Source organism: Amphiprion ocellaris, chromosome 5 (assembly GCF_022539595.1).
Source record: "Amphiprion ocellaris isolate individual 3 ecotype Okinawa chromosome 5, ASM2253959v1, whole genome shotgun sequence".
Taxonomy (NCBI): domain Eukaryota; kingdom Metazoa; phylum Chordata; class Actinopteri; family Pomacentridae; genus Amphiprion; species Amphiprion ocellaris.
The window spans coordinates 11306023-11321908 of record NC_072770.1 but is presented as its reverse complement, the minus strand read 5'-3'; the positions used below and the strand labels follow the sequence as shown (position 1 = coordinate 11321908).

The window sequence follows — 15886 nt, the reverse complement described above, 5'->3', positions numbered from 1 at the left end:
ACGGCTGAAAAAGTGAATTTTTAGTCTGGACTTGAATAGCGACAGGTCGGTGATAACATGAAGTTCCAGTGGAAGTGCATTCCAGAGTCTCGGAGCGGAAACAGAAAAAGAACAATCACCCCGCTGCTTGTACCGGGACCTGGGCACGTCCTGCACCATCTGAGTGGACGACCGGAGGGCTCTGCCAGGGCGGTGGATGGTTAAAAGCTCAGATAAATATAATGGAGCAAGGTCATGAAGAGCTTTAAAAACAAATGTTAAAATTTTAAACTCAAAGCGATGATGGACCGGGAGCCAATGGAGGGCAGAGAGGATGGGGGTGATGTGACTTTGTCTAGATGTGTGGGCTAGAAGACGGGCAGCTGCATTCTGGACCAGTTGTAATCAACGTAGTGAGGACTGTGTGATACCAAAATAAAGTGTACTACAGTAGTCGATGCGAGAACTGATAAAAGCGTGAATGGCCTTCTCCAGGTCGCGTTTGGAAAGAAAGGGCTTGACTTTAGTGAGGAGACGTAGCTGGAAAAAGCTAGCCTTGACAACAGAAGCAATTTGCCTGTCAAATCTCAACTCACTGTCAAGGTTTTTTACTGTTTGCAGGGGATTTATTTCAAGCTATATTATATTAGAAGGCAGAAATCCAACTTGAATTGTAGTGTCGAAAGAGAAGACAGATTCATAAATAGACTGCAATGACTGCTAAGGCTATAAAAGTTTTAAACGGATTGCTGCGCAACAGAAGCAGGATTCCCCACAAATGCCCTCTCCAAATTGAATTGTTATAGTTTGTTAAATGTACAGTGACAACATGAGACAAATAATTCAAAAATGTTGCTATGCTGCCACCCAATGTCGACTTTGAGTACTGCATGAGTTTTTTTTTGTTTTTTGTTTTTTTTTAAATAAAGATTCAATAAAGTTTAGAAATAGCACTTTTTATTACATTGATTCACATAGTCGATTCAAGGTTCTCCCACGTTCACTCATCTCTGCTTAGTTCCATAACATCACAAATAAAACACAATAAAAAGAGCTCAGATTTAAAAGTGAAATAAAAATATGTGCAGTCTTTACAGCGAGTGCCAAATAAAGATGGCTACAGTAATCACGGGCACTTGAGCACATTGTCGGCAACAGTTTGAGTGATATCCACCTTAACCAGTTAATTTAAAGGCACAAAACAATTTTGTTAAACAGCCTTAAGTTTTTATATAACCACCCACAGAGAAAACCTTGTAGAGAATAGTAGAAAAATAGACCCCATTTGGAGACAGTCACTGTTTGATCACAGCTCGTCTTTGCCCTTCTCAGAGTCAGACGCTGATGTTGAGTCCTTCTTGGCTGTGACTTTTACTGTCTTTTTCGCAGCTGCTTTTGTGTCCTTTTTAGCAACCTGCTTGGCTTGTGTTTTAACCGTCTGTTTTCCATCTTTTTTAGCGGCAGGTTTAGCTTTGTCTGCCATCTTAGCCTTTGCTTGGTTTCCAGTTTTAGCCTTTGCTTGGTCTCCAGTTTTAGCCTTTGCTTTAGGTGCAGCTTTGGTTTTAGTGACTGTTTTGCTGCCTGGTTTTGGTGCATCCTTTGGTGGGTCTGCTGGCGTACTTGGCTTCGACTCTGCTGCTTTATCGTCTTGTTTTTTATCTGCTGGCTCCTGGTCAGCCTGTGCTGGAGGCTCAGTTGTAGTCGACTTAGACTCAACAGTGTCAGTTGTTTCCGTTTTGCTAAATTCCACATTTATAGGAGTAGAAAACATCTTCAGCATATCCTGAGCTTGAATTCTCTCCTACAGGACAGAAAAGAAAATATTTGAGGGAAAAGAGAAATCAGCATGATCCAGTTAAAGGTTCCCATTTGATATCTGACATAGCTATCAAAAATAAAAGTAATCCACTGGATCTTTAGTTCCTCAGATGCTGGAAGTGCATGAAGACTCTTTTGTTCACTCTTGTAGCCAACAGCAATACATTTGGTGTTCTTTGCTCATAGCTGAGAAATTTCAGAGTTAGCAGAGGCAGCTATAGAAAGTAAATAAATATGGCAGACAGTGACAGGTAGGATTATGCAAATTTGAGTTTGACGACTACTGGTTCCTCAGTTCCTCCTTACAAACTGAACAAACTCATGAATGGCTTATAATCTACACAATTATCTATTCTTGAATTTAATAATTACCAACCCAGATATTTCTTTGCAGCAGCAATGATCGACTGTGTGTATTACCTTAAATTTTACATTTAGACAGCTGCAATTGCTACCTAATCAAAAAAGAAGGGTACTTTATGACAAATACTAGACTGGATTGGTTTAGGAAAAGGCGGAGTACCATCTGACTGTTGTTTAACAAAACAATTTATCTGTGGGGAATACTTCAGAAAACCCATGGTCACTGCTATGCCCATCACAGGATATTGGTTGCCAGTTTTTACTGATTAATCTGACAATAAAGATTTTAACCTTGGCTGGAAAAAAGCAGTTTTGTTCATTAAACTACCCACTTTCAAACAGGAAAAACAGATTTTCCTTTGTTGATGAAAACTACAAATGGATAAAATGAAAAGTTTTTTGTTTCTCTTCAGTGCATTAAATGACTGAATAAACGAAAGATACACCAAAACCCAAACCTGGGTAACATTAGTTTACTGAGGTCATCCATACCTTTTCCTCATGAGCAGGATCCAGGGTGAACCAAAGTGCTACAGCACATCTCTGACCCTTGGTGACGGCTTTGACGCCATGAGGGTTTTCCTTCCCTGCTCCAAATCCAACCACACGACCACACTGTGGATGCACCTCAGCCTGGGAAGGTAGGAAAACACACAATATGCAACATTTAATAACACTGAAAGTTAGGCTTTTTTTGTATTTCATGCATCTCTAAACACACTTGGGATATGTAGTAATGTTGAAAAACAATTTTTAAAAAAAGGATTTGTGCATAATATGGCCCTTTAATTCAGTACTTTGGAGAAGCCCGTTTGGCAGCAGGTTCCAGTTTTCCCAAAGTCTCTAAAGACAGTGCACACTTAGATTTAGATAGCTCATCCCTTTCTTCCTGACAGTTCCTCTTAGGCTCTGTTACATTGGATGGAAGCATCTGAACTTCCATCTTCAGGTCTCTCCAGATGTGTTGCATTGTCTGGGATTTGGCTGGGCCCCTCAGAGACTTGCCCTGAAGACACTCTAGTGTTGTCTTGGCTGTATGAATCGCTGTGGTGCTGAAAGGTGAACGGTTTCCCCAGAATCAAGTTGTTGCACTCTGGAGCAGGTTTTCTTTAAGGGCCTTTGTGTATTTGCATGTGCATTCATCCTACTCTCAGAACTGATCAGTCTCTCTGTCCCTGTTTCTGAGAAGTTCCCCTATTGCATGATGCTGCCACCACCATGCTTCATTGAAGGGACATTATTAGGAAGTGATAAGCAGTGCCTGCGAACAGAATGCTTGGATGTCTGGAGAAACACTTCAGCTTTTGTCTCATTAGAACAGAGTCTATCTGATTGTGCTCTCAGAAACCTGTAGATGGCGTTGGCAAACTCCAGTCAGGGCCAGCCATAATGTGCTTCAGTCACAGCACATAACGGCAATAATGGTTTATTGTTTAAACAACAGTTAGAAATACATTTACCGTGACTGTTTTGGCATCCAGCTCAGTGAAAATGAAGTTTCCTCCTTCAAAGTCATCATTTAGATAAAGGATAGCACTGCAGGAGAGACACATCAGGATGTTAGCAGATGCACATCATCAGAGTTGTGTGGATGAAGGAGGAACTGCATTTCTATGTGTTAACTCACCTGTAGTCTCTATGTGTATATGCAGGAGGCTCCTTTATACACTCGTTTAGCTCAGAAACCAGCAGACAGTTGTCCACATGAACAGGGTGACTCAGGTCATCGCGTTCTTCCTGTTTCTCTGAGTAAACAGCAGTGAAGAGAGAAGTTAGAGCATTTCACATTCGGATCCATCACCTGCCAGGAGCACTGCATCTAGATCCTGTTATGTCAAAATTGAGGGATCTTTATTAAAGCTGCATAGCCACCCTTCCAGATAAATCTGCAAGCGCATTCTGGTCTTGACTACTACAATGTTCTTGCACACTGCTTCAGTGGTGTGGGCATAACCACTTTCATCTCAGTTGTCAGAAAAAACAGGTAAAATAGTCATGGGTAGCATGTCACCCCAGCAGCTTATTCTCATTAGTATCATGAAACTGCTGAAAGAGTGGACAGTTTCAAATGCGTTGCAGTCACAGTGGACAACAAACTCAACTTATAGAGATAACTTACAGAGAACAATTATAAAAGTCAGTGTTTTGTGTTCTGCTGCCCTCTAGGGGTCAAGAAAATACATGCATGCTGTCTTAATTTTACAATGGATTGGGCATGATCATAAATTTGAACGTTTTCTTTTTTTGGCTCAAGTGAAAATATGCACATAGATACATCGATCAGGCACGACATTATGACCACCTGTCTAATATTGTGTTGGTCCCTCTTTTGCTGCCAAATCAGCCCTGACCCATTGAGGCATGGACTACACTAGAAACCCTGAAGGTGTGCTGTGGTATCTGACATCAGGATGTTAGCAGCAGATCCTTTAAGTACTGGAGGTAATGAGGTAGAGCCTCCGTGGATCGGACTTGTTTGTCCAGCACATCCCACAGATGCTCCATTGGATTGAGATCTGGGGAATTTGGAGACCAAGCCAACACCTCAAACTCGTTGTTGTGCTCCTCAAACCATTCCTGAACCATTTTTGCTTTGTGGCACGGCACATTATCCTGCTGAAAAAGGTCACAGATATCAGGGAATACAGATTCTATGAAAGGTTACATGGTCTGCCTAATGACACTGCCCTCTTGTAGCAGGATAATACTCCATGCTACACTGCAAACATTGTTCAGGAATTGTTTGAAGAATGTGACAAACAGTTCAAAGTGGTGACTTCACCTCTAAAAATCCCAGATCGCAGTCTGATCAAGTATATGTGGATACTTGGAGGCCCCACCTCCAGATTTTGATACCACAAGACACATTTAGTCGTCTGTGGAGTTGATGCTCCGATGGGTCAGAGCTGTTGTGGTGGCCTGAGGTTTCCTTTCCTACTGCACTTCAAGAAATCACATGGTTCCTCAGAAACAAAGCTAAAATATTTAGAACCCACAGTATTACCCAAAGTATTCTGGGAAATTACTGTAGCTTTGTTGAATGTATTTCTGTACATACTGTTGTGAATTACTTATCTGCCTAGACACACAGTTATTCAAGTTATTACTTGATATAATTCTGATGTTCACATTATGTCTTTTGTCATTGTTTAAATTAAACTGATTTTAAAAACTTCAATATGTAAGTCAAACATATCTTTCAACTTGAGGTGGGAAAAATACTTCCTGCCGTCCTGGTTCCACTCAATTTCTCCACTTTATAAGACTGGAAGTTTCCTATGATATAGCTAAAAATGTCATAGATGATTTATAGATTTAATAGTTCCAGCAACACTGAAGACAAAATCCCAAATTAAAAAATAGACAAACAGATTAGTCGCTACCAAAGAGACAACACCGACATGCCATCAGTGCCTGTCTTACCTTCAATGGCAGAGCGACAGACCAGGTGGGAGTAGGAGAAGTACAGTGGAGTGTCCAGGCTGAAGTAGGACTCCACCACCTTCCTCACTTTCTCACTGAGGTTGAAGAACAGACCAGCGCTCTTCAGCGGAACCGTGCCCTCCTGTCCGAGCTGTGGGAGTCAGAAACACAAGGACGAAAACCGTGTGAGACGAAGTCTTGTCATGTTGATGTTTGCTTAAGTGTGAAAAAGGGTCAGTGTTGTTATTATTGACACTTCCCCTCAATAAATTAGCACCTACACCTGCAGACCTTCGTTCAGAAACTGTACACAAGGACATGGAGGGACTACTCCTTTCATTAACTGTACAAGTTAGGATTAATCCGGTTGAAACTACAAAATGAGTTGTTCTCCAGTAATCTCTACTCAGGTATATTTGAAGGATCTAAAGGAAACCTGATCCTAGTTCAACAACTTAACTGAGTTTTGAAGGCTAACTTAATTAGTAGGCTAATCTGAATGTTATAGCTGGCAGGCTCAGAGCACAGCCAATCTATAGGAAAAAAAAACAAAACATTCATATGCTGCTAGCCAGCTAGTCTCACAAAGCTAGACCATTATTTAGTGCTATGTAGAATGGCCTGGTTGCACCTCATTAATGTTCTGCTACAGGTTGATGGTATTTCCGTAAACCAATCACAATTGTCTTGGGTGGGGCAGGCAGCAATGGTGTTCATTCAAAATAGCGTTGAAGCAATTGTAATGGTGGACTATTTACATACAGGGAAACGACCAGTATCATGAAAGTGGCTATTTAATTGCTACTTTAGTTGTTGTTTCTCATAGATGATCTTAAAAACAATATCATGTAGGACAATAAACCATATGAAAAACGAGACCAATGGCAGACTTATACACAAAGTCTACATCTGGTGACTCCAACTACTAGCTTGCTGGACAGGTAGAAGTTACTGAACTGTTATGTAGGAAATGATCAGCGAGCATCCAGAAAAGTCCAAGACAATCAATGGCAGCTACTGGGCTACGTGAAGTTCAAGGGGTGGGTGAAGGTAGCACCTTGATACGAAGTCTCTGACACTGGTTGCAAATGACGTCACCAGCACGAGATGGGTAACGCCTTTTTCTGAGATATTTTGGCTTCATTTATGTACAGTAAAAGGATGTGGGGAAGCGTTAATTATTTTATATCCAGTCTATGCTACAGACCTTGACCGCCTTCAGGAAAGTGACTCCCTGGAACATCTCATTGGGGGTGTGTGGTGATGGCCGCCCTCTGTAGCCGTCACCTTTCGCAGCAGCTGCCTGGAAGACAATCACAGCATTAAGTCACTGACATGACAAACTGACAGGCACAATGGAAAGCAGGTAGAAGAACAGCTAGCTTCAATCTTCAGGTGACTCACATTGGCGAGGCGTTGCAGCTCCCTGCACTCGTCATCAGTGATCACCCCATCCAGCAGCACCCGCTGGGAGCCGTTCAGCTGCTTGGACGTCATCGTCACCTTGATGTTGTCAAACGGCAGAGCACCACCTAGCGGACGCAGTCAAGAGTTAACCACATAACAAAGACTGGCAGAGTTTAGTGGTAGAATACATTGTCAGGTTACTAGATATTTCACTATTAGACATTTTGTACTTTTGTAACAAGTGACAATTTACGTCCTTTTCAGAAATGCATGACCTTTTCATTAATCTGGCAGAATCTGAATATGTCAGCTTCATGTCTGAATGAGAACCCTGGACCTAGTAATTTTTCTGTATCACAGCACAACTTTAAACTGTATGGAGTCATTTAAATTGATAGGATTGTATTGTAGACTCTCTGTACTTTATATACAGTCTATATTTTATAATCAGTCTATGGCACACGCAAACAAGGTACTAGTACCTACAGTTTTGTGAAGGAATTTGGGGAAGGCATTTTGTACATTTCAGCCCCTTTATTTGGTCCCAAAGTACCAAAGTTTGCCACCAAAAACACAAAATGTCTCTCACATTACCTTTGCTTTATATCAAAACTCAACATTACAGCAATCCAGACAGAGACTATAACAGGTCAAATTAATAAGGCTCCTTAAAAATGAATTTAACCCAGGTTTTGACAAAATATTAACAGGAGATGAAGAGTTTAAGGGTAGTATACTTTGTCAGGTTACTTGATACCACCTGCAGAAACATTTTGTTCTCACTCACCTTCCTGCGGCACTATGATCTTGGCCATATCTGTAGAATCCTTCTTCTTCTCCTCAACCAGAGTTTCGATCTCCTTCATGAGGTTTCCTATCTCCTCTGTGATCCTCGCTGCCGTCTCTCTGTCGGCCCTGAGACACACAGACAGATGACAGATTGACGGAGGCCATAGTATCATTTTAATGGGAAATTAATACTCAGCTGGCACAGATGTGCTCGTGGCAGTGAAAGAAATCTTACTTCTGTTTGTCTCTCAGTTTCTTTGGCATGACGTCTTCAGGAGTCCATGTGTCCTTAAAACAAACATGAAAGTAACTTCACATTTCTAATTCTACATTTATCTCTTAGCCCTGCATAAATAGTGCAAAACGTGATAAGATACATTGTTTAATAATGGTTTATTCACTTACTGGATCTACAAAGGTGATTCCAAAGGCTTCATATCCAAAGTAGAGCAGCTCTTTCTCCAATATGGACTGCTGCATGTACTGTTTCACAACCTGGGGATTACAAAATTAAAAATATATGAAAGTTACAGGCCGTAACAAAGCCTTTAAATCCACATTTGACTAAAAGCTAATCATCGTACCCCTGATTTAAGACTGTTTTTGCCAAAGTGAAAAGTGTATGACTCGGAACTAAGTGGTTTAGAGGATTTTTTCGCCCCAGAAAGCTTCTAATTGGTGCATGTTGAAGCCTCTAATCAAGACTGAAGCAGCTCCCATCACTGCATGTCACAAAATATATTAGAACATTTTCTTATGACCTCAAAAAGTTAAACTGGATAATTAGGGCAGGAAAATACAATGACACAAGTATACATAGATATGCTATTTGTTAACAATATTTCACCAGGAGACAGAAGTCTTCACTTTTCAATAATATAATCAAACTGCTGGGGACTGTAGTTTTTAGTGTATATTGCTAAAAACTAAGTGCACTGGTTCAGGACTATTTTCAGTTGTGAATGAATACAAATTTGCCTCAATTAAAACGTCAAGCAGCCAAAATACACAAAGGAATGTGTGACCCAGTTCCACTATTTGGCCTTGATGTTTGTCAATAGTTGTAAAAACAATGGGGCACTGCAGTATGGAGCAGTATTTACAGTCTACACAGAAAGCATTTAGCTGTGTTTTTGCAGTCCCAAGTAAAACACACAATTTTCTGCGCCGTCGATTCTTTTCCATTTCGTTAAATAGAATTTTAAGAGGTTTTAAAACATGTACAGACAAAGGTCGACAAACCTAAAACATTCAACTCCCAACCACACAACCAACCAACAAACCAATCAACCAAACAAACAAAACAATAAATAAGATATACAGAAGAAGCAATCATAAAGAAATAGACCAAATTCTCCAACATTGTATGATTTGGATGATTCGTCAAATTCTCCTGAGGGAGAAGAGGCGCCAATATCCACGTTGTGTGTAAGGTAAATTTGGACATCAAAAACATTGTCCAAAGCTAAAAAAAAAATAAAAATAAGAATTAAAAATACCTCAAGTGAGATATAGAAGTTAAACTTTTTGTTAATTATGGAAAAGAAAATAATAATAATAATAATAATAATAATAACTACCATTAGTTTAAAAAGCAAAATGAAGGAAGAGCGTTTAAAGAAGAGAAGGAATGATACAGATGATAACATGTTTCATTATCATGTGCCATTTGAGTGGTTCATATAAGTGAACATAGAAAAAAAATATACATACATACATACATACATATATACATACATATATATACTTTTTTTTTTCTTTTCTAGTTCAAGGTCCACATCTGAATCCTAACAAACACCTTAAGGGCATTTCAAAAAAGCAGATTACAGGCCAAAAAACTAGTTGTGAAACGTAAAAATGCTCACTCCAGGATACTCACTGAATCATTAATATCGATCAATAAGTCTAATGACTCACTCCAATTGGCGCATTATAGGGACAATTACATTAATAACTGTAATGACTACTTCTTTAAAAAGTAGCAAAAGTGTTTTTGATTGCCATCAGAGATTTTTTTTTTATGTCTTTTGTGCCCTTGAGTATATCTAAATGCTAATGGAGGCCAATTTTTCTGCTTGTGCAGGTTGACTTACTGCTGAGAGTTATGGACTAAGATAAGTCCCACCTAAAAATAGCTGCACTCACAGTGATGTTCTTTGGATGAAAGTCACTATTAAATGTAATGTTACTGTACCTGTCTGGCTGATATGGTTCCTGCCTTGTCTTCGCCCAGCACGGCAGAATAGTAGTTCAGGTTCTGGTTCATCACCTCATCTTCGGGGTGGAACATCAGGTAGGTCTTAGCGCACTCTATGGCCTGCTCATATTTCTCACCTGGAGAGAGGGAACAGGGCAAGATGCATATTATCGGGTGCTGCTGTTGCATTTTAGCACATGAAGATCTACATTTTCACTACAGGAGCATTCCTCTTTGTTTTTTAAAGGAGCATTCCACTGATGTTGCACATGAGGCTCGGTTAATTTATCATCATGTGATTTGGAATGATTTTGCCAAATCTGAGGACAGTGATGAACTCACTGGAGTATATGAATGTCCTCCTGACGACCACTGTTAAATAAAAATAAGTCTGTTTTAAAAGTTGACCTTAAAACTCTGGCTTAGGGCTACTTTATGGGATGCGTTTTATGGATCCTGCCACTGTGGGCACAAAACATGTAAATCTTCAAAGTTTACAAATACAGAACATTCTAGTTAGCATACTTTTTATTTTTATAATAAGCATGTACTACAGCTGCCCTTACAAAGTATGTACTGTTTCATGCCGTATGCATACAACTGGGGCATAAAACTCTGTCATAATATTGCACTGTAAACTCTGACACTTTCGATCTGTAATGAAAAATGAGCTGTCATCTGTCTGTGTGCTTTTCAGCTGCTCTAGCTTGTGTATCGCGAAGACACCATAGCATTTTTTATTTTTTATTTATTTTTTTTCTAACTGTATCCAATGGAATCAGTGACATGAATAAAGTTTTTCCTCCAGTTCCCTCTGGCCAACATTGCGGTGAAACGTTCTTAGCCTTCCAGACCAGCCTGCCAGGGCTTCTGATAGTATCAGGTTTCCATAACAGTACTTGACCAGCTGCTCTGTTGTGTATCAAGGGCTGGTCTACGTTGCCTAATGATGGTTAACAAGCGTGGATGTGAGCCATATAGCGACTTGTTGGTGAAGTGTGATTTCCAAGAGATGTTCTGTACCATCCACAACATTCTGGTATAAGTCTAATCAGTTCTTTCTAAGAGTGTCTTCATTAGTGACCAGGAGTCAGATCCATAAAGCAAGACGGATTCCACTTTCACCCTGAATACTCTCACTTTGGTTGTCCTTGTAATTGGAGATACCCATATTTTTGACAGAGCCTGTAGCATATATGATGTAACTGTGCAGAGGATTGTGGGCCAAAATGGCAAAAAAAAAAAAAAAAGCATGCTAGCTTGCATGCAGCAATATTCAACCAGACATTTAATCCTGTATGCATAGTGTTCTTTTTTAGATGTTGCACAGCAAATCTCGCTGTACTGTTGGGTAGAATGACAATAAAGCTTTCTGATTGATATACTGTGTATTAGGACAAACTTAATCTGCGTTTCGCATGCTATATAGTATATATTGGTATATATATGTAAAATGGATATCTAAATTTATTGATCACTGATTAAATCAGATATCACTGCATGCAGAAGATTTCTTGTTTCACTCTTGACAAGAAGGAAACTTAAATGGTGCAATGAACAATGTCTGTTTCCTATTTGAATGTGTAGTGACATTTTGATATGCAAAACAATGGCTAACCAATCCTGATAGATGGTGCTCACGTGTGGTATTTTTTTGGTGAACCACTCTCCATCTTATTCATTTTTCCAATGCCTAATGATGCTAATTGGTTGTTACGTGGAGGTAAATGTCTGACTGCCTTGTTAAGGGTAGCACCATGCAACTTACAAGGTAAACCTGTTTATTTGCCATTTCAAAGTCATCTGTACTGCACAGATTTCACACTACAAAGAATGGATGGATGCTGGTCTGACTTCATAAGAGGCTCCGTATATTCAAAAAATATATCTTAACACAGCTGAAAATCTCTGTATGTTTAGGCTTTGATCCCATTTCACATTATTATTAAGGGCAGTAAATAAATGCCAGCATTGACTCACTGTTGTAGTAGGAGAACTGCAGATAGTTGAAGTGCGAAGGCAAGAAATCCTCAAAGGGCTTGTCTCTGCCAGCGGTTGAGGCCAGTTCCACGGAGCAGTGCTGCTTACAGTTCAGAACCTGCATGTAGTGGTCTGAAGCACACAGTCACATTCATGCTAATCATTATTGTAGTATGAAGCTTTTTTTGCAGTTCAAAAGATTCCAATTACTGCTGCTTCTGTTCACAAACCAAGGATGCACTGCCTCACCAGTCACAGTCTGGAACAGGTCTGCACTGTACTCCATGTAGTTGTATCCGTCGTAGTCATAGGCGCCCTCACACAGAGCTCTGCACTCCTTGTTGGCAGTGAAGTACTCCTCTACGGCCACCTCAAAGTGTTCAGCCGCCAGACCGAATGACTCGTCGCTGTAGTAGCTCTTCCCCAGCAGAAACTCAGCCTGAGGAGACAGTAAGCATCACTGCTAGGGCAATATAATATAAAAATGCTCAACATTTGTCAGGGGTCCATTTGTGTTAAGTGAATCAGGGAAAAAGAGGAGTTCTAATGACTCATGTGGCAAAATGTCAAAAGATTTCTGAAATAAAGTGAATCAAACTATTAAAACATGAGCAACTGATGGGACTCAGAAGCACTTCCATAATTTAATCAATTGTTTCTTGTATCATTTCTGATGGATAAGTCCCGATAAGTCCGTAACAGTCGATTTATAGTAGGATCACAATCATGATCGTCACCAGGCAGCTGACGTAGTGTTCACTTGTTGTCATAGTTACAGTGACGCTGTGCCGCTAATTTGCAATGATACAGAAATCTTTAAGAAATCCATGGATCCAGACTATAAGCTGCATCACTGCCAAAATCTAATCACTTGGTCCTTGTGTCATTTGTGACCTTCCCTGAAAATGTTGTCCAAATCCGTTAGTCCGTTTTTTAGTAATGTTGCTAACAGACAGACAGACAAACGGGTGGATAGACAAACAGAAGGACAAACATACGCCGATCATCAGATAACTCCCCCCATTTCCTTGGCAGAGTAACTACAGATAATCAGGTGCGTCTAGAGTCTAGCCAAGAGGCTAAGAGAGCTTAAACGCATCAGAGAAGGAGTTTGCTCTCACCATGTGTGGTCGGGCCTCCAAATCCTTGAAGTCCTCTTCTTGTACTCCTGCCATCATCTTGTAGTACTCCAGGTTCTGTCTCATCTCCATGTGGTCTGGGTTGGCCTGGAAGAACGTGTTGGCAGCTGCCACTGCCTTGTCCAGCTTATTGATCTGAAAACCACAGAGCTGTTCACTTCACACTCTTCAATTTAATTCACCTGGAGAAAAGATGCTCAAAACTCTAAAAGTGAAGGGACGCAAAAAGTCAGGGGGCAACAGGGTCAACACCCCTATAACAAGTGAATCTAAAGCTCCTCTAAGACATGCATGACCTTTTCCTTAATCTGACAGAATCCTCATGTCAGAACACCTGCAGGAGGATTGACATGAACATCTCCAAAGAGAGAGAATTGAGCACATTATCACATGTGGTATTGTTGCAGTAATTCATTATTTACTTAAAAGCCATCCCTGACATGCAAAGAGGATTGATCAGGATCGAACTGCAGATCACAATGTGAGCTTTTTTTCCAACTCAGACATGTCGTCACACAGATTTTCAGTGATTGTGGCAATCATAAATAAACTTGGCTATTAGTTACTTGGACAACTTGACTTGCTGCTGTTGGATTTAATATTTTAGGAGTGCATTATTATGTATTATATATAACTTGATGTTCTGTCTTATCAGGGGTTCCCTCAGTCACAGTGGTGGATATGTCTGAATGAAGCTGTGAGGAACATTAAAGTAAAAATAATGTCTGTATGAATGATATAATGCCATCCTCTTGATTAAATGATGAAGCCAGCAACGTTATGTAGCCGATGTGTGCAAACGGCTTATTATTTCTTGTCTGAAAGTTGTAGAGGTCAGTACAAAAATACAAAATGTAGAATTAAGTTCACACAGACTTGACAATCACAAAAGTCATGGCAAAACCACACATGCAGGAATATGTTTTAGTGCCTCTCATTCTGGATATCTTCCACTTATTGAGAAAGAGTTGTGCCTATTTTCTCATAATTCTACTGACACTGTAGGGACATTTTCATATGGCTTATTACAGAATTAAACACTGACTGTATTTGACATAATGCTGTATTCCTTCAACATCCACATAATTTGATTACAATCCTGCAGCAGCTTTTGTTGTGGTGATTTCAGGTTTTGCGCTACAGACATAACAATCCAAGGAAACGGTAACTGTCTAGCTGGGGGGGAAAGTATTCAGTTAAAACTGGAGCAACAGCAATTGAAAGCAGCACTCTGGGCCTTTAAAATCCTCACATCCTAACGCTGCTCTGAAGCTGACTCCACCTTAAGACGTGGCATGGCTGTCTTGCTTTTGGGGGGTTGGGACATTTACAGTATTCGGCTCCACATCAGCTGCAGCTTTAATTGAACCTCTAAGAAGAAAGTCTGAGAAAGTTTTGCCATGTTTAGTGTGCAGCTACAGTAGAAAACTCTTATCTCTGCAGTGCGTGATGCAGCCCCAGGTTTCATACTTCCAGCTTGTTTTATACCTTAAAATATGCCACTTGCAGGTAATTATACGGAGTCCTCTTCTTAAACTCCAGCTCCACTTCTTCACTGACTTGATGCAAAGTTGGTGAACCGAGTTTCTCAGTTTCGCAGGACTTCACACAATCCGCCCGTTTCAGGATTTTCTGGAAGAAGCCCAGATCCTCCACAGAGCCAGCCCCCGGGATGGGAACTCCGAGGCCGGCCACTGGCTCTCCGAAAGCGCTCTGGTTGGCGCAGCTGATCCGGCACTGAGCCTTCGCATTGCGGACCGTAGCTTTGTTCTTCAGCGCCTTCTCCATGTTCAGGATGACCGTCAGCCAGTCCCCCTTGTAGTAGGCTTCCACCGCCGTGTCAAAAAGGAAATCGTAAGGCTCCAGAACCGAGTGGCTGCTCAGGTTCGAGTCCGACGCGCAAAAAGGCGCAACGACGCCGAGGAATATCAGCGCGTAAAGAAGCTCCATGGTGGTGAAAATGTCCGGGCCCTGCAGAGGGACGCAGTCCAGGAGCTGAGGCCGAGGAGCCGGCAGAGAGAGGAGGTGTCACCGCTGCTGTCTCTGGCAGGAACTTGTCTGGAGGTGGGGTTTGAACAGATGAGCCCCCCCGGTACCTCCCCCAGACACCCCCATGTACCCAGACGCATGGAGCAGTCAACAACTTCTTGTGCATGAATTATTGAAAACGGCGAGAGACAAAGTTTTCTTCTTACTCCCAAACAATCAATCAAACTTTATTTACATACAATGAGATGTGACACAAAGTTTTATGGATAGAAGCAATAAAAATGCAATAAAACGAAACAATTCCCAACATCATGTTAGAAATGAAGGACTCAAGCATATAAGGACTGAGAAGCTGAGAAGACACCATCCTAAATAACAAGATAGACAGACAGACAGACAGACAGACAGACAGATAGTAAGTAATTATACAGTTAAAGAACATATTTCATGGTAGTATTTCCAAGTTAATGAGGCAAAACATTGTTTCTTTCAAAATCAGCAGCACTAGCACTCATTACTATTAATAGTAGTAATTTCTGCCTGGACCTTAATATCTGCAGTAATTTCTGGATTTTTTTTAACAGAATGAATTAGTAATTTAGAATTTAGGCTGTTTATTTTCAGGTAAAAAAATCCTTCATGTGTCATGGCACAAACTTTCGGTTAGGGTAAAACTTTTTTTTTTTTTTTTTTTTAAAGATTAAAACTTTTTTTGTTACAGTTAAAAAATGGAATGAAGCACATTTTTAACCGTAAAATCAATAGTACCAATACATTTCTTTACCGTTTATGAAGAACATTT

At 40.4% G+C, this 15886-nt stretch overlaps 1 protein-coding gene across 1 annotated transcript; it reads right to left on the bottom strand.

Moving 5' to 3' along the window:
- Positions 1–919: 919 nt before the first annotated feature.
- p3h1 (prolyl 3-hydroxylase 1) lies at positions 920–15144 on the bottom strand. Its single transcript, XM_023278524.3, has 15 exons — positions 14584–15144; positions 13078–13230; positions 12206–12395; positions 11957–12088; positions 9974–10113; positions 8185–8274; positions 8015–8067; positions 7778–7905; positions 6988–7115; positions 6791–6886; positions 5584–5734; positions 3788–3905; positions 3621–3696; positions 2653–2793; positions 920–1780 (listed from the first exon to the last, which is right to left on the bottom strand). Exons 1-15 carry the CDS (start codon positions 15043–15045, stop codon positions 1286–1288), a joined length of 2553 nt encoding a protein of 850 aa, XP_023134292.2. The 5' UTR covers positions 15046–15144; the 3' UTR covers positions 920–1285.
- Positions 15145–15886: the final 742 nt, after the last annotated feature.